This window comes from Streptopelia decaocto (genome assembly GCF_964273445.1).
Source record: "Streptopelia decaocto genome assembly, chromosome: 7".
Taxonomy (NCBI): Eukaryota; Metazoa; Chordata; class Aves; order Columbiformes; family Columbidae; genus Streptopelia; species Streptopelia decaocto.
Genome location: NC_138661.1, coordinates 57,667,547 through 57,695,021, shown reverse-complemented (window position 1 = coordinate 57,695,021; position 27,475 = coordinate 57,667,547). Strand labels below are relative to the sequence as shown.

General features: G+C 37.1%; 1 protein-coding gene across 12 annotated transcripts in view; it reads left to right on the top strand.

The window, feature by feature from the left end:
* Window positions 1-27,475, top strand: part of SBF2 (SET binding factor 2) — a 265,873-nt gene that overhangs the window by 134,518 nt on the left and 103,880 nt on the right. For all 12 annotated transcript variants that reach the window (XM_082059563.1, XM_082059564.1, XM_082059561.1 and 9 more), the window contains exons 7-13: window positions 17,246-17,378; window positions 18,918-19,026; window positions 19,759-19,872; window positions 20,702-20,779; window positions 22,674-22,787; window positions 23,290-23,418; window positions 24,150-24,248. In XM_082059563.1, coding sequence (XP_081915689.1) covers window positions 17,246-17,378; window positions 18,918-19,026; window positions 19,759-19,872; window positions 20,702-20,779; window positions 22,674-22,787; window positions 23,290-23,418; window positions 24,150-24,248 — 776 coding nt within the window. The remainder of the gene's footprint in view (window positions 1-17,245; window positions 17,379-18,917; window positions 19,027-19,758; window positions 19,873-20,701; window positions 20,780-22,673; window positions 22,788-23,289; window positions 23,419-24,149; window positions 24,249-27,475) is intronic.

The window sequence follows — 27,475 nt, the reverse complement described above, 5'->3', positions numbered from 1 at the left end:
CTGGTAAGGGTTTGTTTTGTTATGGCTGTTCAGTTCCAAAATTCAACACTATGACTTGTGCCTGAGAAGTTTGGAGTATTATCTGTTCTTTCTCCCTATTTGCATGTTGTTACCTTTCTTTTGCACCAGAGCAGATAGTTTTGTGGTACCACAGAGAGCTGCTTAAAATTAATTAATGCTAAGCAAGCAAGTAGAACTGAATGATTGTCCACATGTTTCCATGGTGGGACACTGACAGTGATGATTTTTATTGGTTTAAACAGTCATCGAGCCAAAACCCATTACTGTTATACGGTGATAAATCCATTCATAACAAAATGATGAGGTTGTATATTAACTGTTGTACCTATTTATCATTTTTTGGGTGCAATATCAAAGTGTACAGAAGTAAGAGCAATGCTGAATTTTCTCATTTTTCATTGGATTTCTTAGGAATTAATGAAGATCAATGGAGGGTTTTAAATATTTGTGTTTTGTTAATGAATACATTTAAATACTTTTGTCTGTACAAAAATTTGTTTGTGGGGAAGATCTTATTTAATTACAACAGCGTTAGTTTAATTCTCTTTTTAATGAAGGTATGCTGCTCCATCTCTATTTGAAAGTAGGTATTTGTATGTGCAGAGGGATTTTAAACTGGCAGACTTGGACTTTGAAATTTTGGTAACTCATTAAACCCCCCCCCCTTTTTTTTTTTAAATGGTTCTGTAGTTGTGCCAATAACATTGAGCATACGTTCTGCTCTCGGAAGACTTGCAAACTCTGCTTAGGCCGATGGCTCAGTGGCCTCAGTCCTTGGTTCTTCTAAGTATTCCCTTGGAAAGCTGATGTCAGGGCAGTCCCTGAACCCCTTCTTGCAGGGCTGAGCTGCCTGTGCTCAAGGTCAGTGTTGATGTGGCACAGCTGGGCAACCTTGGTCCAGACTGTTGAGGCAAGAGCTGTGAGAAGAAGGGGCCTGGTGACCTCTTAGCTTGGATGCTGTACTTAAGCTCAGGCCATACCATTGGTCCTTGCCTGAGCCATGTTGCAGTGATGCTCGTGCCTGGCAACATGACCTCTCTGACCCAGTTCCTCACCCATAGACTGGACATCCTAGCTTGATCTCAAGTCTTCTACGTGACCGTGGACTGGCCTGGTGATCACTGTGACTGACCTAGCTGATATAGGTGTGACACTTGCTTCTGGTTTGTTTTTCCAGTAAAATAGATGTACTTGGTCTGTCGTTAAACACTGGGATAATTATTCATAAAAAAAGCATAAGGTGACAGATCATAACATGTTTAGGTGCTAATTGCTTCTGTTTATGTTGTTGTTAATAAATTTAGCCTTTTTTCTTTTTAAGAGTGATCAAACCCAGAGATTTCCTCTGTTACCCCAGTATGTAGCTAGGTTGGGCATTTATGGCATTAGAGCAGTAACCTCAGAGTCGTGGTCAGTGCTGGGTCATCTGCAGTAGTTTGCACTTAGGGAAAGTGAAGATGGTTGTCTTGAAAGATCTGGCAATTGCTCCTGCACAGAGGAGTTAGGTGCCTGAATTAGGCTCTTACCCTGATGGAGGAGCGTGTAAAAAACTCTAAATAATTTAGGTTAGAATGGACCTCTCAAAGTGAGGAGTTCCAGTCCCACACTGTAGGTTACTTTAGTGTTAGATCAGGTTGGTCATGTAGACATGGATTGTGGAATAACAGATGCATATTAATGTTTGGGAGCTTGAGTATTTCTCCAGGCTGTGGGCAAGAATATGTGAGAAGCTCTTTGTTTAATGTCTGTAAACATAATATTTTGGCGCATGGCTTAATCTTTAATAGTCCGGTTTGATATATAGCTCAGCTCATTCCTGTTCAGCTCTGTCAAAAGACCCCAGAGTCTACAGCAATTTTTCTTTTTCAGCCTAATGTTTTGCTGAACGGGGATATCTGTGGCTACCTATTAAAGTCCCTTTGTTTTATAGTGACATCTATTATTTTATAGATTTACACTCTCAACTGATATACTTCACATAGTTCCTAAGGCAGATAGATCTTATATGGAACCATGTCAGGAAAATAACAGGAAGTAGAGCCAGGATTTACTGCTTCTGTGATTAAGGTTTTTTTTTGGTAATATTTGAATTTTTATACTAAAAAACAAAACAAAACACCAACCAAACAAAACCCCAACTAACAACAACAACAAAAAAGATGCTTTAAAAATAGTGCTGTCGTTTTCATGTAGCTTTTGTATACATTTTATTAGATTATACAATAACATTAAAATGTAATGAATTTTGTCATGATTATTAGAAAATGCCAATCCAATCAAAAAGGGAAAAACTGAATTATGATGTTCCTCAAATTAGCTAACTTTAGTGATAGCTAATTCTTAAACTGACAGTACTTGGAGGACGTGCTGTGCTTTACATTTTTATTCTGAATGAAAGTAAAAATAGTTTTACTGCTTAAAAAGTGTATCCTCCTTTAGAAAAGATAAGTCCCCCAATAACCCAAAATCTGAAAGGAATATTTAAATTGTTGGTGATATTATTGCTCATATTGGTGTTTAAAGGCTGCTTTTTGAACGTTAGGTTTTTCTGCTGTATTTTATAATTTTATTTTCCTCTATATGGTAGAGATTACATGTGTTACCATTTGCTGCTTTTTACAACAATATTGTTCAGAGGGAGGAATTTGTGAGCACACCTGCTTGAGCTGTAGAAAATGGTGAGCATCAAGAACAAACTATTATAAAAAGGTCATTAATCAGTTAAGGCTGGAAGTTAAAAGGTGATTTCTAACCATAGGAGGAGAAAAATTCTGCAAAACCTTTTGTTTTGAGTAGTAATAACAAGCAGTATCCCTACATTTAAGACGAAACTGGATTAATTTGGGATTGTCTGATATAGTCATGATGGTAAAAGGCTGGATTCTTTCAGTGTTCTTAGACTCTTCAGTCCCATATTTCTAAGTGCAGGACATATTAAAATACCCAGAATTTTTGCTTTTCACTACATTTGTTGACACTTTGAGGAATGTTTTCTGTAATGTAATAGTTTCTCATTATTTTAGTTCTCGATTAGGGGAGATAGAATGTTCAGCCTCTCATGGAGTGTACTTTGTGCCAACAGATTACTATATTGAATTACTGTATAAATGGGAAAAGACATTCCTGATAAATATATACGTGCATTTTTATGGCTGGGAAACATTACGAAAGGGTCACTGCACAGTCAGAACGTGAGCTGGCTTCAACTTGTTGACAAAGAAAATCCTAGTGTCTTCAACAAAGAGCTAGAATTGTTTAGATTTTAATACTTCATTATGTTCAGAAATAATGTAAGGGCAGGTAAGCAATGAGAGATTGAATCTACACAATATATGAAGTGACCAAATGCAGCATTTTCAGTACATTAATACCTGTAACTGGGAGATGCACTAGGATCAGAGCGTTGACATAGAGCCCCTTCCACATCTCATGTTTGTTATAAAACTTCAGTGGTATGAACCAGACCTTTTTTTTTTACCTCTCTCATGTTTTTTACAAGCTTATTTAAGTTCTGTTTTGTTTTTTCTTTCCATGAGATGTCGTATATTGTGTGATGGGAACATATATACCCTTTGTTGGAATTTAACAGCATATATGAATGAATTAAATTAACACAGACTTATTGAAGTGTATAATCAAGAAACTTCTAATCAGTCTTTGATCTTAATAAACTGTGTTCTCTGCTGCCTGTGGAACCTGGCACCACATGTTGCATGAGTGGATGCTGCTGGCTTATGTTGTAGTTTCGGTTTAAATCCCCGTGGCCAGTGAGCTGCGATTAGCTCTATAACCCAGCAAAAGAGAATTTGCCGTTCAAGCTTTCCAAGTAGATTTGTGTAGTCTGTCAAAGAACAAATAGATTACCAGGGGATTTGATGTGGCATTTACTGCTAATGGGCCCTTTCTGCTGTGACAGCAGAACAAAAAGAAAGTGTTCCTTTAGATGTTGGAAATAAAGGAATATTGTCATAGTTACTTTCGTACAGGGGCTCTTCTGCACTCCCAAGTAGAATCACAGAATCACAGAATGTAAGGGATTGGAAGGGACCTCAAAAGATCATCTCGTCCAGTCCCCCTGCTGGAGGTTTTGAATGTCTTCAGAGCAGGAGACTCCACAACCTCCCTGGGCAGCCTGTTCCAGTGTCTGTTACCCTCACTGAGAAGAAGTTTCTTCTTAAATTTAAGTGGAACCTCCTGTGTTCCAGTTTGATCCCATTTCCCCTTGTCCTATCACTGGTTGTCACCGAGAAGAGCCTGGCTCCATCCTCGTGACACTCACCCTTTATATATTTATAAACATTAATGAGGTCACCCCTTAGTCTCCTCTTCTCCAAACTAAAGAGCCCCAGCTCCCTCAGCCTTTCCTCATAAGGGAGATGCTCCACTCCCTTAATCATCTTTGTTGCCCTACGCTGGACTCTCTCCAGCAGTTCCCTGTCCTTCTGGAACTGAGGGGCCCAGAACTGGACACAATATTCCAGATGTGGTCTCACCAGGGTGGAGTAGAGGGGAAGGAGAACCTCTCTTGAGTAGCTGCACTTTGTGTGCAGTCACTGAGGCTTCATTTCCCCAGCAGCATAAACCGCCAGGCAGCTGGTCCCATTTATGAACATCCATTTCCAGTTGCAGAGTCTTGCCCCATCCCCTGCGCCAAAACGGTGCTCGGCTCACCTGTGCCAAACTACTTCAGCTCACCAAGGTAACACAAAATACTGGAGGGTGCAAGGAGGGCAAGTCACGTCTGTTTTGTGTCAGCCTCAGGTTGTGGTTTGATGCTGTGATTAAGTCAGTCTAGTAGCAAAGTGCTACCGTGAGAACAGATCCATCCTTCTTCCAGCTGCAACAAGCTCACCTGGGACTCTGTGAGCATCACTGCAGGTGCAAGGAAAGCAGCAATGTGTGGGTGGGGTGATGGCCATTAGAGCAGCTCACAGTCAGGTAATGTCAAACTATTCCTTCAGTATGTGCTGCTCAGGTTTTTTATGTTTGTTTGTCGTATGTGGACACACTGAGAGCTCTGTCAATACCAGCGTAATGCCGGTGCTGTGATCCCAGCCGTCAGTAGACGGGATTCTGAAACGTGCTGGGAGGCAGTGACCAATATTTCCTGTAGTATTCACTGTTTTGCAGAACAATGAAGCACATGAAATAAGATGCTCGCTTGCTTTTTATCCAGTCCAAACTTGTGTTACGAATGAGGCAAAATGTGCAGTAGTTAATTTTAAGCAAATTATAAATCTCAGAAGGAAAAGTTATCTGACCTAAGTAAATACTACTGTTAAAGTAAAGGAACTTGAAGCTGCATATTTGATAAAGTGCTATATTTAATGAGCTGGTTTTTAAGAAGCTTTTCAAGTAACAAAATTATGTATTGCAGTTTGCTTTATAACAATGGGGTGAATTTCTTTAAATGGTTAAGTGAACATTTCTTTTGAGATACTTGAGAAGAGGGTAATTTTCTGTTTACAGCAGGACTTCAGAAGACGCCTCTCAGAAGAGTGAAAACAAATTATTTTTTTCCAGAGATAAAAGTAGAAAATACAAAAAATAATAAACTAATTTAGAAAAGGCAAAAGATGCTCACCTTCACTTATAGAAAATACTGAAACAGATCTTACTTGGAACTTATTGCTCTTCTTTCTACTTTTGCTGGTATGAATACAGAAATAGCTTTCTCATTAATCCAAATCAAACTTGATAGCAGTTAAATCGTAAGACCTTGCAAAACTTAGTTTTCAAAATGTCAATGTTAATGCTTGTGCTCCAGAGGAAAGAAAAAAATAGTTTTATAGAAATTTCGTTCCATTTGTTCTTGTAAAATCATTTTTTTAATTATTGCTATTCAGTTGCAATGTGGGCTGAGTGATCAGTATTTCAGGAGGTCAGGAAAATCTCATACCATTTCCCAAAGAAAGAATTTTTAAAGATCGCTAAACATTTTGCAGAGAATCCAAATATGTTTCAAGAAAATAAAGCAGCTTTTTTCACTTTTCCTGTTTATGGTGTTTCACAGTTTCCTTAACTGAATATCTGTGGTTTTATGCTCCATGAATATCAAGCAACAGCGGCTGAAGGTGGCTCTCACAGAATATCCTCATCAGCCACCTCTTGTCGTCTTCGCATTTGTTTGATTCCATTAATATAATACTTTAGTAGTTATGTCCCTTGAGAAAGACTTTGTAGTCCTTAGGCAGGAAACAGATATGTTTGCAATTTCTTGTGTATCCTTGACCATTTTTCCTGTGTACGGTTCAAGAATGACAATACTCTTTTCATTCTTGGATATTTTCTTTCTAAGGATCATAGTGATATTACTCTCGCGCTGCATTTTTTAAAGGACATTCTTCTGCTTTAAACAAATCCAGTCAAATTATGGGTGTCCCTTTGGTCCATCAGGATTTAATTTGTAATATTTCTGCTAAGAATATTTTACGATCCATTACACATGGTATTCTTTCCCGTATGTTATACTGTTCTTTTTCATATTGCAGCTACTCATAATTTTGTGGATTTAATTCTCTGTTTTGCCTTTTGGCCTTTTCTTACCTATGAGTGAAATACTTGCTTTTACAGTTTTTTGTAAATAGATAAGCTATGTATTTTTCTGGAATTAGTTGTCATAGTTTTGATTCAAATAACTCAAGACTTGCTGTTTTAAATGTAGCTGTAAAGATGACAAAAATATCCATCATCAAGGTAGAAAGTCATTAAGTGTTTTCAGGGGCTTCTTGTGATGGTGAAAGTGAAATGTTCCGATTTTGTACCGTATACTTTTATATTTTCAAAAATGCTGGTTTGCACATTGTGCCTGTGAGTAAATAAAAATTAAGGTTTCAGGATCAGGATCTATGATTTGCTGGTATCTGTAAGTGGGCATCACCACACCAAGTTTCTGATGCTACCCAGTGGATATGGCTCAGTCCCATAAAAAGGCTGTCATTGATGTGTAAAAGTTGTTCATGTGCTATTCCCAGAGGCTTCTTGAATTGTCGACATTGGCAATGAGGGGATAAATACAGTAATTCCATTTTGATGCGCCGCTTACTTATTAGGTAACATACTTTGCTAATTAGCTCATATGCAGAATAATTCCCAATAGTCTCAAAAAAGTAATGGTCATGACTTTGCTTTCTGCTCATCCTGCCATGGCTTTGAATCTGTGGTCAGAAAACTTTATAACTGACCTGATTTCTAATGTGAAATTTTAGAACCAAATTGTGTTGGTTGAAGTTGAAAACGTCTGTTGGTGGCAGAACAGAAATCCTCCTTTACTTTCAGATGGTTTACCATATATGAGTTTGGAGAGCTGGTAAATGGCAGTATCTATTTTTGATTACTTAAGTAAATCAGCAGTTGTAAATAATTTCTCCTTCACATCAACTTATGATTTTAGATTTGCTACCAGCGTAAAGAAAGATAATTTTGATTAATTTAACGGCTATAAATAATTTTTGTAGGATATGCGTATTTTTCCAATTTATCTTTTAATGTCTGTGGGAGAGAACTTTTCGCAAAATATTCAGTACAAGTAATAAATTCATATTTATTGAAAGAGCAGTTCTGAAAAGGCAAGTGACCTATGTGGGAACATTTCAATAGCTCCCTCCCACCTCTACTTAGGGAAATCTGGCAGCATTTGCATGAATTAGTATGGATCTGTTATCCCAGTCCACACTAATTATTTTACAAAATTATTTCATTGAGTTTTGGTTAGTTTGGGCCTGTGAGGGTTACAGAGATTCTGTATCCCGATACTACTTTTGTACAGGATTACTGTTTGTCTCTATTTATGACTTGCTCAGGGCTGGAATACTAGATATTTATGGGATTATCATCCAAACCAAATAGCTTTCTATCTTAGGTATCTTACTAGATAACTAAATAACTAAGCAGAAAATGCCATGTGAAATGAAATGTGAAAATAAATGATATGTCAGCAGAATAGACTGTTACTCAAATGTTAATATCTCCATTTTCATCTGGTAGTTTATAGTTCAATATTGAGAAATATTGCTTGCCACACTTCCTGTAGGAGAAAAAAATTATCTCGTATTTTATTTGTGTGAAGATTATCTTCCCCATAACAGCTCTGAATTTAATTTTATATGCAAACCTACTTTGACTGACATCCTCTTGGCATTTATTCTTCACTAGAATTTTTTATGTGTGTTTACTTAAAAACAAAAACAAAAAAAACCCAAACGAACAAACCAAAACCCCAAACACTTGAAATAAAGTAACAGTCTGTTTCTTTTAGCACAGATCAAGGCTGTCTGTATGAGCCAGACATACAATGGGCTGTAAACCTTCAGTTGTTAATGCAGGTTATGTTGGTATAATTCAATTATTGATTTCATGTAAATTGGGCATTCACCTCCCTGCCATGTGAAGGACTTTCTATATGTGAAACCATTATTTGTCTGTTTTACCTTCCATTGTCTTTTCTACTTTATTGAGAAAACTTAATGCACTCATATGAATCTTGAGCTTATCAGTCTCACTTTGCATCTGAATAGCTTTAAAACTGTGCATGTGAAATGGTTTTGCAATTCTGTCTTTCAGGGGTGAAGACTTTATTACCTAAATATTTTATTAGTAACTGTCTTTAGCTGTATCGTTGTCTCTGAAAAAAGAATTCGCTGATCATGTTCACTCAGTGTATTGGCAGACTTGTGTTTAAAGACTCAAGGAATCCAGAGGGCTTTTGCCGCTCCTTGAATTAGGTCTGCAGAGGGATTTAATGAAATTGGTAATAAGGAAGTGAGATCAACATACAGATGACAGACATCACCCTGTGTCTTCCTAAGTAGGTCATATACTGTGCTTAATCCCTCTTTTTTGTGCCTGTGTAATTTTGGGTTTGGATGACAACCACCTTTTGGATGACTCGGTGTTGACAGAACACAGTTGATATTGTTAGACATTCAGGGAGCAGTAGTGATAGGAATATTTATCCAGCAGCTGAAGAGATTTTTTTAATGTATATACTCATTTTCACAGTCTTCTTTGATTTGTTGTTTAATGATCAGTTGGCTTTTGTGACATTGATACCAGAGTCCTTCAGTATGATCCTCCTGTTCTTACCTCTTCCCACCTTCCCCAAAGGCTGGTTTGTAGAGAACACTTCATTCTGCCCTACGTCTTACAAAGAACATGCAACATTCATGGTTCAGATACTGAATTGCCTTCACTTCAGTTCCAAAATCAAAAGTTTATCTCTAAAAATGTATTTTGATTTCTTTACTGCGTCTCACACCCATAATTGCTTCTATGTGCTGAGAAATTAGTACGAACACTTCATTCACTAAATGTCTTAGCTGAAAGCTCTGTGGTTTAGGGACTGCTTCTCTTCCTCCTTAGTCTCACAAAGACCAAGTCAATGAATCTCTTGGGGTACTCGTCTGGCCCGTGTTCTCTGTCACCCAGGCGGAAAGCAGAATAACTACACCCCCACAAAGCTCTCTGCTGGCACAGCTGGGTTGCTCCCCTATTGTGAGCAAGTGCAGCAATGATTTAATCATGGGTTGAGCAGTGCAGCAGTGCGCACTTTTCTAAGTGTAAATCGATCCTGAACTGAGTGACATCCGTAGCAATTATTTTGGGTTTTGTTTTAACTGCGTGTAGTCGGTTGGAGATACTGTGTAATTTTTGGATTGACGAAAGCAATTTGATGAGGATTGCCTATATGGGTATGAGTACAATTGTTGCCTCTTATTTATATCTTAACCTTGTATTTTGTTCATTAGCAGTGCTATGCAGCTACATCTAAAAATAAAAATGAAAAGAGTTTTGTTTTTCTCTACTTTTTTCCCCAGTTATCTTTAGCGCTTGACACTGCCTGGCACAGAACTCGTACTCTGCACTCTCCAGTGGCCTTTCAGAAAGGCTTTTCAGTCTTTGTTGACCCATTTCCTGGATTAGTCTGGCTAAGTTATGGATTATTTTGTCTATTAAGCTTTTTCTTCTGTCTAGTAATTAAAGAATGGCATATTGGCATAATAATGTATTCAACTAGTTGAGTTTCCAAATCTCATGTTTATAACTGCTTACAAAAGTCTGAAAAAGTTAGTGATAATATTTTGATTTAATGCAATACAGAGGACAGTTGGTAATTTGTCAAGTACACTTTGTGTTTGGTTTTTTTTTTAATCCTGCTTAAATAAATGCTTAAATTCTAGAACAACAGGAAGCAGGCAGAATGATACATTTGTTGATGTAGGATGTCAGATAATTTAGTACAAATTACAGATTCTTTAAATACTTGAAAACAGTGAAGGTCAGGAAGCCTCCATTCAGAAATTTCCAGCGTATGTATAATATTTCACAGGATGTCTGTCTGTTTGTAGACTGCAAGAGAGTCATCTGTAAAAATCAACTTGTTTGTTGTTTTTCATGTTGTCTATTTATGCCCTGACAAATTAGCATCGGATGTAGTGTGGAGTCTGAAGACCAGTGTACGGTTCAAGGTTACAGACGCGATTGTGTCTTGTAGCATGAGGAAACTGGGCTCAGGCTGTTATTCGGAACTGTTTGGTTTGGGTAAACAACATGCAAGGCTTGAAGTAACACCTTGGTGACTTGGTCAAATAATTTAATCAATGGTTTAAAAAAGGCAAGTAATCAAAAGTCTTACTATTTATAATCGGTTTGATTGTATCAGATGAAAATTTCTTTTGCAGTCACTATATTGCTCATATTCCTGAAAACATGTATTTCGAAGGATATGTGGAGCAATAGTTTTATATTGAGTCGGTGGATATAATCTTGAAAATAAGAAAATTCCAGATTAGATGTCTATATTGTACACTTGATTTTATTTATGCTTTTCTGTATTGTATACAGAGTATATATATATATATATATATTTTTTTTTTTTTAAAAAAAAAAAGGAAGGAAAACAAGTGGTACCAAAGAATCTGCCTGGGCTGTACCAGTTAGTCAGTCAGTGGAAGAGGTTACCCTGAGTCTCACTGCCCAAGTGTGTTTCCAAACTGAGTAGCCTGTTTTCAAGAAGCTGGTCAATATAGGTGGTTAGCTTCTTAATGGAATAACACTTCTATTACAAGAACAAACAGCAACAACAACAAATGAAACAAACCCTTCAAAACTTCAGAACCTCTCTTAGGAATATAGTATTTCTAAGGCTGTGAACTTTCATTCAGGAAAGAAAAGACTCAGTGAAGTTTTCATTTTAAAGGGCCTTTTGCGAAAGTTACGTAAAGAAATTACCTTGGTTATTTGTTGACGTGTTTTTTTTATTGTACTGTTTTGTACTGTATTGTACCTGCTGATTTATGGGAGAGATGTGTCTCAGTGCTCTCCACTTTGGTCACTTTCATAAGTTCTGCAAATCAATCTTCTTGTCTAACTCAGCACGGCTGGGCCTGCATCGTGCATTCACATCACAGCAAACATTTCAAGTCCGTCTTCCACGGCCAGTTAAAATGTAGCAAATATTTGAGAGACTAACTAGCAGAAGGTAATAAAAACATATTTGCAGCAAATATTATTCTGTGCAGCATCAAGATTATACAAGGGAGATAGTTGCTAAAAATAGTAATCTTAAATATCAAATTACATTGGTGCTGATTAAGTTTCAATGAGAAATGCCTTTGTGGAGTACAAACTGAAGCTGTATCTGCAGCCAGTAATTTGCAGCAAATCCAGACTAATTTCCCTAGTGAAACTATGAAAGCTTCACAAACTGTATCATCACTGCTTAATAGTTTAAATTATAAACAAAAAGCAAAAAAAAGCATTAGTTTATTTGTTTTTTCTCCTACTTTTTATTCCAGTTAAGTGTTGCTTTTTGAGTATAGTCCCTTTGTCCTCCAGTAAAACCTTGGGAGGAAGCTGGAACTTGTGAACTCGAGGCTTACTGTAGTTGAGTTCAGGTGACAAACCCGTTCTTGTCATACTTTTTTCCTGACCCCAAGTCTTACAGAAATGAAGACCTTATTTTTCTGGTTACTAAGAACATATTAGATAGAAAAGTTGAACTTCCGTGTAACTTCAGCACTGAGTTTTGACCTGTCTTCTAACATAGTGTACGTGAACTTGAGTTATTAAAAGAAACTATCAAGAAAAATCAGCAGGAAAAAAAAATTACACTGATTAGACTTCCAAAATTTTTTGTAAGTTGAAGACATCTGCCAAAATCCATTTCTTAAAGTGGTAAAGAAAAAAATCTAAGAGATGCTATATATGATGATGAAGATTACCTCTATTAGCCATACAATAGTGGATCACTTTAGTAGTCTCTGGGAGACCGCATGGTCTTGTGCTTTACAGCCAATGTGTTCTCAGTTTTTTTTAATAGAACAAAAAAAATCAGTGTAACTGTCATGTTTTGTTTTGGCGTCATAGACACGTATCAACACTAGAAGGTCAGAGTAGTTTATTCGCATCTTCTTTTTAGAAGGCTGGTGTTCAAATACTATGAAGTACTTGCAAGGTGTCCTCCTTATACATAAGCAAAATCTTGATTTCCAATTCATTCATGTACTTTGTTAGTAAAATTTGTGCATTTTTAAAGTGCTCAGTAGTGACATGCTATTGAGAATTGTGTATTGTTTTGATATCTAATGAAGAAGCCTGTATTCAGAAGAGATTTCAAGTGAAAGATGCTGATACTGGATGTGTTTTAGGAGTTTTAAAGATATTAGAATTAAGATATTCCTTCTAGACTCTTGAATCATCATAATCCACAGCAAGGGAATATCATATAGCTAGAAAAAAGGACTATTTTGTTTTAAACACAGCTCAGTTACAATTGAATACTTTCACTAAAGGAATGTTTTAATTATTTTTAAAACATGATTTAAAGTCAATAAAATCCAGAAAATATTTTAGAACTCCTCAGCCTAGATTGCACTTATCAGATGTGCAGAATGGAAAACCATCACCTTCTAGAGTTTTTAGTTATAGATATTTTTATTACAAGACTGTTTTTTTTAAGATAATTAGGTTGTACAAAATGTGAATATTTGGGTTTTAGGTATTATTTTCCTCAGTAATACCTGGCAGAACATTACAGGTTTTTAGAGGATTATTTGAGAATTTTTGTATCTGATGATAGGAAAATAGTGTCAGATGTTTAAAAATTGTATTCCTAAGTGTCTTAATATGACTTTTGGTGTGGAATGAAATGGTATAAAAAGCCCACTTAGCTTGAAAGCAGAAGCTTAGTTTAAAACAAAAAGTATACTCCAAACCACTTTTGAAAGTCTTCTGGGAACAAGGGAAGTTTTGCATTAAAAGGACAGTTGAAGTTTTTAATTTCTTAGATTTTTTTTTTGTTTGTTTTTAAACGGGCAGCCGTTTCTATATTGTGTTCAAAGACATACATACATGGAAATATATTTATGCATACATACACGAGAAAGGACACTATTTCAGGTTTGCTTCTAACCGTTCACTGGTGAAGGCTATTCCATTCACATGAGGAGAGCAGTTCAATTTTTTAACACTATCCTTACCTTGTATATTACAAAGTAGTTTGTTTTATACTATTTAGTACAATATTAATTACACCACTGAACACAATCGCAAGTGTTTGCAACCCCAACTCACTCAGCATTATAACAAAGCGTTTTGTCCTTCCATCCTCATAAGTCTCTGTCTTTGATTTCATGGGTCTGTCCCATTCTTGGAAAATGGAGTTTGAAAGCACAAGCCGTTATCACAGAAAGTCGGGGTTGGAAGGGACCTCGAAAGATTATCCAGTCCAATCCCCCTGCCAGAGCAGGAACACCCAGATGAGGTTACACAGGAAGGTGTCCAGGTGGGTTTTGAATGTCTCCAGAGAAGGAGACTCCACAACCTTCCTGGGCAGCCTGTTCCAGTGTCTGTTACCCTTACTGAGAAGAAGTTTCTTCTCAAGTTTAAGTGGAACCTTTTGTGTTCCAGTTTGTACTCACTACCCCTTGACTTATCCTTGGTTGTCACTGAGAAGAGCCTGGCTCCATCCTCGTGACACTCACCCTTTATATATCTGTAAACATTAATGAGGTCACCCCTCAGTCTCCTCCAAGCTAAAGAGACCCAGCTCCCTCTGCCTTTCCTCATAAGGGAGATGCTCCACTCCCTTGATCATCTTTGTTGCCCTACGCTGGACCCTCTCCAGCAGTTCCCTGTCCTTCTGGAACTGAGGGGCCCAGAACTGGACACAATATTCCAGATGTGGTCTCACCAGGGTGGAGTAGAGGGGAAGGAGAACCTCTCTTGACCTACTAACCACCCCCCTTCTAATCCACCCCAGGATGCCATTGGCCTTCCTGGCCACAAGAGCACAGTGCTGGCTCATGGTCATCCTGCTGTCCACCAGGACCCCCAGGTCCCTTTCCCATACGCTGCTCTCAAATAAGTCATTCCCCAACTTAAACTGGAATCTGAGGTTGTTCCTGCCCAGATGCAAGACTCTACACTTGCCCTTGTTATATTTAGTTAAATTTTTCCCTGCATAACTCTCCAGCCTGTCCAGGTCTCTGGATGGCAGCACAGCCTTCTGGCGTGCCAGCCACTCCTCCCAGCTTAGTGTCATCAGCAAACTTGCTGACAGTCATTCTATTCCCTCATCCAAATCATTGATGAATGTATTGAATAATATAGGCCCCAGTACTGACCCCTGAGGCACTCCACTAGATACAGCCCTCCAACTAGACTCCGCCCCATTGACCACGACTCTCTGGCTTCTTCCCTTCAGCCAGTTCGCAGTCCACCTCACTACCCGATCGTCCAGACCACACTCCCTCAGTTTAGCTATAAGGATGCTGTAGGAGACCGTGTCAAATGCCTTACTCAAGTCAACTCTGCCATCATCCATCCATCTTGTTTTGTCCTCATAAAAGTCAATTACGTTGGTCAGTCACGACTTCTCCTTGGTGAAGCCATGTTGACTGCCTCCAATGACCCTCTTATCTCTGATATGCCTTGAGATGGCACCAAGGATAAGTCATTCCATCAGTTTCTCAGGGATGGAGGTGAGGCTGACCGGTCTATAGTTACCCGGGTCCTTCTTCTTGCCCTTTTTGAAGACTGGAGTGACATTTGCTTTCCTCCAGTCCTCAGGCACCTCTCCCTTTTCCCAAGACTTGGCAAAGATGATGGAGAGCGGCCCAGCAATGACCTCAGCCAGCTCCCTCAGCACCTGTGGGTGCATCCCATCCGGACCCATGGATTTATGGATGTCCAGATTGCCTAACTGCTCCCTAACCCAGTCCTCCTCAACCGAGGCAAACTCTTCCATTGACCTGCCTTCCTCTGGGGCCTCAGCGGTACGGGGCTTCTCAGGACAGCCTCCGGCAGAGTAGACAGAGACAAAGAGGGCATTCAGTAACTCTGCCTTCTCTGTATCTTCTGTCACCAGGGCACCCACCTTGTTCATCAGTGGGCCTACATTGCCTCTGGTGTTAGTTTTATCTGCCACGTATTGGAAAAAGCTCTTTCTGTTGTCCTTGACCCCTCTTGCCAGGTTTAATTCTAAGGAGGCCTTAGCTTTTCTAGTTGCCTCCCTGTACCCTCTGACAACAGCCTTATATTCTCCCCAAGTGGCCAGACCCTCCTTCTGTGATCTATAAACTCTCCTCTTCCACTTGAGCTTACCCAGTAGTTCCCTGCTTAACTATGCAGGTCTCCTGGCTCCCTTCCTTGACTTCCTACATGTCGGGATGCTCTGATCTTGTGCCCCGTAGAAACAGTCCCTGAACACTAACCAAATATCTTGGGCCCCTTTACCTTCAAGCAGCCTTGCCCATGGGATTTCCCCCAGCAATTGCCTGAAAAGGCCAAAGTTTGCCCTGTTGAAATCCAAGATTGCAATTCTGCTTGTTATCCTGCTCCTGCCACATGAGATCCTGAGCTCCACCATCTCATGGCCGCTGCAACCGAGGCTTTACTGCTTCAACCAGACCCTCCTTGTTAGTGAGGATGAGGTCCAGCCATGCACCTCTCCTAGTCGGCTCCTCCACCCTTTGCATCAGAAGGTTATCGTGTCAAGGCACTGGAGGAACCTCCTAGACTGCGGCTGGCCGGCTGAGTAGTCCTTCCAGCAACATCAGGGAAGTTAAAATCCCCCACCACAACCAGGGCCTGTGACTGCGAGGCTGCTCTCAGCTGCCTGTAGAAGCCTCATCAACTGCGAGCGAGCTGAGCACACCGATTTCACCCCAGGGATACGGGAGGCCTCCCAGCCTTCATGAACTCTAGAGTGATGCCCTACTGATGCAAGCCCAGCTACGTCCCCATCCCCCTTCGAGTCTAGTTTAAAGCTCTCCAAATGAGCCCTGGTAATTCCTGTCCTTAAGCAAAACAACGTGTTCATTATCATATGAAACTAGTGGCTCTCAGTAGTCACACTTCTTATTGGGAGGATTATTGTAAAATAAGCAGTAGCTCTGTAAAGGTAATAAAGGCTGTCTTACTGATTACACAAGCTATGTCCTCAGGGAAACATCACACATTCCAGCATATTCAGGAAATTTCATAAATTTCAGCATATCTCACATATCTCGGACATGTCTGCTTCTCAGGATGGGACTTTGTTTTAAAGGAAATGTATTTTTGGTTTTCCCTGAAAGCACATGGCTTTGTCTCCTAGGTAAATTATATTGTCCTAAAAAAAACCCCATCATCTGATTCATGAGTCTTACCCTAAATCTAGTAGGGCTGGTTAAACGGTCAGCTCTTCTTTAATATATCCTTCTAATAACACGTGTGCTCTTATTGCCCTTTTTTAACCTTGTGATGCTTATAACGCTCTCCATGGATAAAATATGAATGTATTTACTGGGAAGGCTTTGTCATTTTCTTTTGAGCTGAGCAATATGATTTTTTTCTTTTCCCATGGAGATCTGTACATGTTTATAAGTTAAGCCTGGATCAGTGACCAGAATTGAATTCTAGGTACACAGAAGACTATGGAGAAGATACACATAATACTGTTTGAAGTCATTATTAATCATTGCTGGTATTTGTGCTGAGAAGAGGAAAACCTTTGAAAGTGGTATTGAAAGGGAAATGTGATACAATATATTTGAAACTTAGGAATACATTAAGATACTATCTTAGCAACCTGAAAAATAGTAAGCCACACTACTTAAATAAAAGGTAGAAAAACTTGGGGTTTGGCAATTTATGCTTTTATCATATGTTTTTTGAAAATTCCTCCAGCAAATGACACATTTTAATGTTTAATGTAGTTTTGATTTTTTTTTTTTTTTTAAAGGCATCCAAAATGTCCTCAGCTTGTTCTGTGCCGTGCTTACAGAGAATAAGGTTCTCTTTCACTCTGCAAGTTTTCAGAGGCTCAGCGATGCCTGTAGAGCTCTGGAGTCTTTAATGTTCCCTCTCAAATATAGGTGAGTTGAGTTTCGGTTCTTTAAACTGTTTGACTAATTTTATAACTTATATTACATTGTCCTTAACAAAAGGATTTGTGCTGTGTTTGCTCAAATAAGCAAAGGTTTTCATGATCATCTATGTAAGTCCTAGTCTGTACACATAATTAGTAAAAATCAGATTGCATTCTGACAGTAGAAACAATTAAAAGATGAAAAACCCTACCTACAAATACAACAGAAACCCTACTCACAACATCAGTTGGATGGTAGAACTTGACAGTGATGATCCGTGAGTAAGTGTGTGGAAAAGATATGAGGGAGATCCAATAACGTGAGTAAGAGGAGGTGCGTGACAGGAGAACAAGAGATTAGGGTCATAAACCGAAACGGGAGAGGGAGGTTTCTGACTGTATGCAGGGAATACGTTTTATTATGAGGATAACTAAACAGTGGAACAGAGAATGTCTGGAACTTCCACCCCAGAACCCAGCTGGACAGAGCCTAGGAAAACCTGATGTGGGTTTAGTCTTAACCCTGCTTTGAGCAGAAGCTTGGGCTAAATGATCTCCTGAGGCACTTTACAACCCAAAAGATTCTGTGGTTCTGCGATAAGATTTGTGTTAGGTTGTATCACAGTTGTAAGTCACTGAGAAACGTCCAACAGAGAACAAATTTTAAAGCAACAAATCGAGCCTCTCTAAACAGCAACACCTGAATCTAGCATTTTGAAATGGAAAACTTCATGGCAAGCGCTCTGTTTTTTTTTAGGAACAAGACATCTAATTTTGACACGTGTTTTTTAAAACACTTGTATTTTAATAGCATGTTTTTCTTTAAAGTATTTCAGAGACAGGCTTAATTTAATATAGAATAATAAGGAAAAGAAAATTGAAAGTGAGTTTTGGAATATGTTTCTTAACGCTACATTAACCATGGAAGTAAATTTTTAATAACTATAAATTAAGTGTTGAAATGCATTGATGAATTTAGATCTAGATTTTCATGTTGCTCTGATGAAAATTGTCAAATCAAGTAAACACTATCCGAAAAACAGAGTTTTATACATAAGGTTTAGTTGTCATTTCAATATCAAAGCAAAGATTTCAATTAGATTTCTTATTAATGTTATTTCAAGAAAGGCTGAGTTGTAGGTGTCTGGACAAAAACTAGCCATGTTTTTAAAATTAAAGTATTATCTGTAACTTTAGCATCCCTAGTTACCTAAAAGTTGTGGACAAATATAATGTTTATAGAACATAAAAGTTACAATACAAATAGGCTTCTCTTGTTTTGCAAAATAAACTCATTTACAATAAATTGTGGACCCTATAATATAATAATTTCTGGAGTTTTCGTGATGGTTGTTCTTTTAACAGCACAGCACTTTATAAAGAAATATTTAATTAATATGTTCATGTTTTGTATCTTTAAAATACAAGCATTTATAGTGAATTTAATGTGTAACAGGAAGATTTTTTTTTTTTTTAAAGAAAAAAGCTGTCCTATGTGAAAGGATAGTCAATAGCTTTAATTATATTTTATCTATTCTTTTCACAGTTACCCCTATATTCCAATTCTTCCTGCACAGCTATTGGAAGTTCTCAGCTCACCAACACCGTTCATAATTGGCATCCATTCTGTCTTTCGCAATGACATTCACGAGCTTGTAAGTATGTCTGCCCAGTGTGTTCATAGCCACAGTGAGGTTTTTGTGAGGTTTGGTTGCAGACATTTCCCCTGCTTCAGAGGTGTTTATATGTACAATTCACGTACATTTAAAATATTATTGTAGAAGGCACGGCAAGACAATCAGGAGGAGAAAAAAGAAAAAGCATCAATTCTTTTGTGAATACCTTGAGACTGTAAAGTAGAGCAGATTTGATTCTAGTGCAGGAAAGGAAGGAATAGTTCCATTTCCAGCTTGCTTGTGTATTTGTTGTGAGTTTGAATAATTCCCATAGGATTTTCAAATGTAACCTCAATTATTTTATTTCAATCCTTACTTTTTAAGCACGTACTTGGAGAAACTGAACCAGGGTTACAGAGGTGCCTAGAAACACGTAATTTTACTTGCAGTTGTCCTCACTATGTGCTTCTGCAAACAGAATAACAGCTATGTCGAAACACCAAACAGGGACCTGGAACATCCAGAGACAGAAGCCACTTTTGAAAGTTTGGCCTAATTTTACTTTCTTTAGTTTGCCTTCGTTTTTCCTGGCTAGATTCAGTAATATGAAGTATTTCTTGCATTTCCTTTATCAAAAGCATTCTGTACATTGAAGTTAGTACTGATTTAGGTTGTTTACTTTAACTTACTTGTAGATCATGAAGTTTCAACTATTTTAAAACTATGCTTACAGTATTCTCTACCGATAACGTGTTTGTTTGTTCCTTACAGTTAGATGTAATCATAGCAGACCTGGACGGAGGCACAATTAAAATTCCTGAATGTATTCATCTTTCTCAGCTGCCAGAGCCACTGCTACATCAGACTCAAATGGCGCTTTCTCTAGTATGTTTTGATACAAACCCCATTTTTTACTCTCTCACCTAATTTTAAATTAAAAAAAAAAAAAAAACTTCAGTACTAAATTGCTTTCAAACACACTGGAAATATGAGATTTAAAACTATGACTCATGCCAAAATTCCTGGATTTAGAAGCATTTATTATCTGAAGTTAAATATCATCAGTTATTTACTATTAAAATATGGTTTTCACTATTCAAGAGGTAGATAGTGATTTTTTTACTTCCTGATAATGATTTTTTAATAGGAGTTCAACCTCAGTATTTGAGCAGCATTGTTACTATTCAATTTAGCTTCTTTTCTGTTTTTATAAATTAATTTCAGTTGTACTTTGTCTTGAAGTTTAACAAATGAATAACCAATTAGTCTTAAAGTTTATTTGTACGATGCCTCTATATCAATATTCAAGAATTAGGGAATCACCAAAAAAAGTAGATCAGTTTGTGTTTTTACTATCATTGCCATAAGATAGGAAACACTTTATTTGGAGGCTTCTGAACAAATCTTCTTGTCTTAAAGAGAAGAATTTTCTGTCTGTTGATCTGGTGCAGATGAATCAGCTCTAGAATCCCTAACTGTATTGACTTGCTTCATTGACTGTAATACGAGTTTTTGATAACTAGCTCGCTTATAGAATCCCGAAGCTGAGAAGTTAATCTGACCTTTATTTCCATATAATCTCCATGATTTAATTCAATCTATTATTTGAGGTATTTACTATCAGTGAATATTAATTTGAGAAAGAAAAAAAAAAAAGTAATTTATCCTTTCCTCAGCAAAATGAGGGAAAAAATTTGTTTAACAAATTCTCTAGGTTTTGCATCCTGATTTGGAAACAGCAGATTATGCATTCCCTCCCCCACGAACAGCTTTATCACACTCAAAAATGCTGGTAAGATTTCTGTGTTAATGTCTGACTTTCTTAAATAGAGAACTGTTGAAATTTTAGAGTAAATTTCTTTTAAGAATTTCTGGTTTATGTTTTCTTTTCCATATATGTATTCTTTATAATGTTATTGGTGGAGCAAAGAAATGCCATTGGACTTTGCATTTTGCCCTCTAATAGCATTCTGATGGGTTAGAAGCTTTTATAAACATATTTGTATTAATATAGAAGCACCTTATTTTCTTCTAATATTGCTGTCTATTGAGTTAAATCTGTGTCTTCTCTGTTTCATACACCAGTAAAGCTGCAGAATTTTACGTGACTGGACAAAGTGATCTTTTTGTGTGTTAATGTAAATGTCAAAATTAAGTTATCTTATAGACACCCCTTCCACTCCCTTCTCGCCCCAAAAAAAGGTTCAGAAACATTAAAAATGTCATTCAAGATCCAGATTTTGAGAGTCAATATGCATAAAGATAGGAGTGGTAGCTCTAGCAACAGAACATAAAGTCACTGCTTTTACAATAATAATGATAATTATTATACATTCTATGCTTGGATATCTCGAGAGGAAGGAGTTACATGGTTTTTAGCCATACATGGTTAAATGACTTTAATGAACCTCAACCTGAATGAAACAATATGCAATTTTCTATACTAAAAAAATTCTGTAGAGTGTTTTCTACTAAAATCTAGATAATTTAGATTAAAATAGTTAGAAACCATAATAACAACCATTTGGTAAAACTGCTGGGTTTAGTTTGTAAGAGTATCTAGAATTGAACTCCAAAAGCCATTTCAAGTTAAGAACACAGGTTGGGTTTTTTTGTGTAGGTGTATTTGAAAACATAAAACTTTTTTGTTCTTATTTCTTGCTTTAAGATTACTTTTTTCATTGCTGAAGACAAGAAATGTTATCCAGATTTCATTTAAAATAATGAGAAAATTAATCTAAGATCTCACTTTCATTACAAAGTTATAAATTAATATAATTTTGTGTCAATAATTTTGTCAGGGTACAAATGTACCTGTTAAAATCCTAGAGAGCAGCCTGGACAAAAAAAAATGAGAATGATCTCTCAGTAAATGATCTCTCAGTGAAGTGGACCCTTAGAAAATAAAGTTAAAAACAGAATAACATTAATCATTTCCCAGTGAGGAATAAGCAGACATCTAGAAAAATATTCCAATAGGACGGCTTTATAGAATCTTATATATACCTAATTTTATTTCTTTAAAAAAAATATTACAAGCTTTAACTTGTTTAGGTCATATTCACTTGTTGATTCGCTGATCAGCTGTTTACCTGAGTAGTTTATCAATGTTCTTTGCTGCTTATAACTTTTAGAGTTTGTTTAAAAAGTCTTTGAGACACCATAAAACCTGAGGTGATATAACAATGTTTAGGACCTCAGGTTTTAGCCACAGCTGGCAACTCCAGCTTGGGCTCCTGTGTTCCCTGCTGCCCCCGCCTGTGCTGGTGGCTCTGCTTGTGTAGTGCTGCAGAGCCACACTTATTTCAGGGGATAAATCCGGGCTAAAATACCCCTTTTACCCAGCATTGGTTTCCCCTCACGGCAGTTCCATTGTGGGGTTCATCACATAACCACCCCGACAGTGACACTTGCGTTGCCAGGGGCTGTTGTGCAGACATAGAAAAGAGCAGTAGGAGAAAGCAGGTGCATATGTGCTACATCTGTCCTTGCCGTCTGCGGACGGGCCAGGGAAACTGCAGCCTCACATAAAACAACTTTGTACGTGTACAAGTGTCTCCACCTCCGTGCTGCACTGCAGCAGTGTTTGATAAATTTGTAGGCGTTGCTCAGATAGCTTTATACAAAGTGTGGAAAAGTTTAGAATACAAAAATGTTTTGACAGTGTTTTCAATTGCTGCTTGCAGGATAAAGAAGTGCGAGCAATCTTCCTTAGGCTATTTGCACAACTTTTCCAAGGATATCGGTCGTGTCTTCAGCTGATCAGAATTCATGCTGAACCAGTAATTCATTTCCATAAGGTAAAAGAGAAGCAGTTATGTATATTTAATTAGTATTTATTATTCCCATGAGCTTGCCTTTAAACAAGTATTAAAGTTTAAAAATATAAAAATAAAATAATCTGCATGTGATAAGCATGTCGTTTTGACATAGCACTGTATCAATGCATTTTAGTGGAACTAATTGCGGAGTCAGTGACAAAATATGGAACAAAGTTAACATTAAAATTTAATACAAAGAAACATTTGAATAATCATTAAAGATTTTGAAAACGTATATGTAACTAGAAGGCAATACTTGAAAGTACTAGTTTTCTATTACCTGTGACATTTAGGAAATGTGTGCATCAGACTTCCTGTTACATCACTCCTGGATTTAGGTATAAAAAGATAATATACAAGATTTAGTTAGAAAGTACCACGTAATAGTACAAATTGGTGAAAATGTTTAACTCCTAGTACATAAATAGTTGGTTGTAGTTTTAACACTGATAAAATACGTGCTTTTTCCCCTCTACCGCAGGCAGCTTTCTTGGGGCAGCGAGGCTTACTTGAGAATGACTTTCTGACCAAAGTTCTCAATGGAATGGCGTTCGCTGGTTTTGTGTCAGAGCGGGGTCCTCCTTTCAGAGCCTGTGATCTTTTTGATGAGGTGAAGACTGTTTCTGTATTCCCAAGTAAAATAAAATGTACCTATGATATGTGAAACACTATTGAAATACTTCTGAATCCTCACTGTTTATTGTATAAAGTTTATACTAAACTTTGCAATTCTCATTTTCTTCTAAGCGTACATTTCTAGCTTCCTTCATAAAACTATGTCCTGCTCATATAAATCATGGTAATGCTGTTCCTATTGTCAGGAACTTCATAGTGCATCACATGTGCTAGCACAGAATTTTTTGGAGTAATTTAATTATATTCTTAAAAATATTGAAAAAGTAATTGAGAAATATTGAATTACGTACATATACAACAATATCAATAGAGACAAATATTGTTTTCTTTTAACAGCTAATGCTGTATTTTTACTGTGCTGGCTTTTATTTGTATGTAGAGTACAAATGGAATTTGTTATTCTGTGTAGTAGTAGTATATATAAGAAATATGGATCATGGTATTAGAAATGTTAACAGAATGTTTTAGTTATGTAGGACTTTCTGCATTAGGTAGGACTATAAAACCTGGTAACAGAAGCTCTGTAAGAAGCTGAAAATGTCTCATGTTCCAAAGCAATGTGACATTGCACATTTTTCAATGTTCGATTTTCTTTGCTCAGTTTCAATTTAAAATTAACATTTCATAACTGAAATAGGAAGGAAATTACTTTTAGTTGAATTATAAACATTTGTATTCTTTTTTTTTTTCTTTATTTTGTTAAAGTTGGTAGCCTTCGAAGTTGAAAGAATTAAAGCTGAGGAAGGTAATCCACCCAAAATGATAAAGCATGTTAGAGAACTTGCAGAACAGCTCTTCAAAAATGTAAGTTTACTATACCTGCTGCACTTTTAGAGTCAGGATAGTACATTGAAAATTCTTATTGCTGAGATTGATCTAGTATCTGAAAATGGAAATGACTGTGGTAGTCATCATCTGCATTATGACAAAATACTTTGGAACTTTAAGTGTCACCTATTTTGTACATTTGAAGGAAGTTACATATACCAATATTGATTTATTAATGCTAATATTGATTTGCCTATTAACTACTGCGACTTAACATTCTGTTTTCTTAGTGTGTCTTCACATAATGTATATAAACAATTATTTTCTCGGCTGCAACCTGTCCTCACCAAATACATCTCTTGCCTCTCAATGTTTTCCCATATGAAAACTGTACATCCCTTTTGGCATAACGTATACTTTAAGCAGCTCTTTCCTGCTTTACAACCCAGTCCCTGTGGCTTGTGTGCTCAGCAAGAACTGTTTCATTTCTTACAGGCCATTTCTTAGACTCTTTAGGTTTCCTAGAATACCATTTCCAGTTTCGTTCTTGCCTTCCTTTATGTCGTGTGGTGCTTTTGTAAACTCTCTTATCATTCCGTTAGCTGGGATTTTATTTTGTTTATTACTTTTTCTTTCTGACATCAGCTAATCTCCCCCTCACACTTCCTGGTGTTGTTCAGACTCCACAGAGCAGTATCTATTATGCAGTCAGCTGACACCTTTATCTCCCTTTCTTTTCTATATCCCAGTTCCCCAAAGCTATGATTTACATCTACAGTTCTATTAAAATATCACCAAAGTTACTAAGTACTGCAACCTTCCAGGGTGTTTTGGCAGAGAGGTGGGGAGAGAGGCGGTTTGGGTTGTGTGTGTCTTTTTTTTTTTTTTTCCAAAATCATTTGCCTTTAAGCATTTTGTCACTGTCAGTGCAGTCTTTGGGATAAATTTAGTATCTTTTTCAATGGGAAATGCAAAACTTTATAACCAGTGCGTTCAGCAAACTTTCATGTCAGTAGATTATGGCTGGAAAAACACATCTATGGATTTCAACTAAATGGAATATGTGAATAGTAAGGCGTGTGAATGAGGTTAGTCTGGCTTTAATGTTGTCCTTCTCTGCAGAATTTGTGTCTGTCTTCAGACACACTAACTCCATCTGTCTTCTGAAATTGCCAAGTGACATTAATACACATTTTAATCTGTTTTGTTGATGGAAGACATTAGAAAAGAGAGCAAATACATCCTTGTGGACTAAAACCAATTTGCATTAAAAAATGCATGTAAAATGTTGTCTCTTGTCCATACGTGGTGTAGTGTAATTATTTGAGTATCTTAACACTGATATCCTTGCACTGACACTTCAGACTTACGATAAGAGAATGGATCTTGTGGAAAATGAAGAGAAACATCAGGCATCAGAATCTTTGTTACACAAGTTCATTTAATCCATGAGATTTCATCTGTAATAAAATAATATTTATTCCATGGTATACCTATGGTCATATAGCAGGCTCTTAATGATGAGTAATCTATTATGAGCTAAAATTAAGTTATCGGAAATAAAAACTTCCGAATGAATATTAAATTCTCTGCTGCTGTTTTAATAGTGGTGCTGTATACAGCAATGTGCATTTTCCAAATTCAGGTCTGACTTTCAGGTTAACACTGTCAGAAGGTACAGTTGACAGTCCTGTGACATCCAGGACTGTTAGTTTCATTAGAAAGTCAATGAGCAATATTAAAGTGATCTAATCTGATTCTTTTTCATCAGATGGCAGACATGACTGAATTCAAATTTGGGGAAGATAGAGTAGAAAAGATGAGGAATGTTGCACTAAAGTTTCTTTAAAATCAGTCTTTTTTGATTTCCCCAAGAGCTAGGGCTGCAATGTTATAAATGTAAGATTATTGTGGTATTATCCCATAAATATGGGAAGTTGCTGTGAACAACCTAATTGTTATTATGATACTAAATTACTCCAAAGGAAATGGTGAACATTTGTGTTTGTTTTCTAGTAGATATAGATCCTTTTTAGAATAAAAGAGCCTATAAAGCATAAGTGAACGTGCATATGTGCAACTTTTTGCTTACATCATTTCTTAAAATTAGTGTCAAAACTAGCTGATGTTAGTGTTTTCTTATGTTGAGATTTATTTATACCATTGTGATTGACCTGCTACTTCACTACCACTAAGTCAATGACTTAGTGTATTTAAAAGTCAGATTTTTAGTACTTATGCATACAACTGTCTGAATAAAGCACTGTGATGAGTAACATCGCTTCTGTAAGTTATGCCTAGAGCTGCCTGATTTTAAACTCAGTGCATGACATATTTTGACATCTTGTTCCACAGTTTAAATAGTCATCATACTGTAGCTGTGACAGTCTAGATAAATATCAGAAACAAGGTTTCTTAGGGAGAGATAATGTTTGTATTAGTGTAGCTGGTACAAGTGGAAAATCTAGGCAAGTTTTTGGCATGTACTGCTTCAGTAGTTGAAGACATTAGACCTACGTTCCTAATAGCATATGCAGCTGGGATTAGGTTTGTGATGGCCAAGATTAAAGTAACTCTTTCTGTATCTTTCCTCTGGATCTCTCTTCTCCATGAAATGGAACGTGGAATAGTTACTCTCCCTTTCTGGCTTTTTCTGCTATATGTCATCTGTTAGCCTCTGCTGAAATTATGTTCCCTTTCTCTGCCTTGCTTCTCCTGGCATCTGCTGCTCTTATCCCCCTAGATTTTTGGCTTATTTCATTAAACTTTCCTCTGCAGAGAATTTGTACAGCTAAGTAGCCTGGTTTGTTTTGACTGCTATTTCTCAAGTTGATGCATTTGATCTCCTGGTTGTTTTTTGCTCCCCTAAATGAAAGTATCAAACTAGCTCCTGTTCACAAGTTTTATTGCAAGCTGGTTGTGCTTGTACAACAGAAACTGATTGAGTAGCACTCTTTGGCAGTGGTACATAGCCCTACATAAGTGACAGCATAGAGTCAAATTGGAAAACAATGAATCCAAACATGATTAATGATAACCCCTGGTATCTGAATGAACAGATGAAAATATCCTGTTTTGTTTGATTGATTGTTACACTCCTCAAAGTGTGAGATGTGATCCTGTGAACAATCGTAGGATCCTTGTAGAACATGTAGATCCTCGGCTGTATTTTGAAAAAGGTACATCATGAAGCCAGAGAAAAACCCAAACAAAGAGGAGAAATTATCAACCATTTGAGGAAAAAAATGAAAGGCAATGGTGAA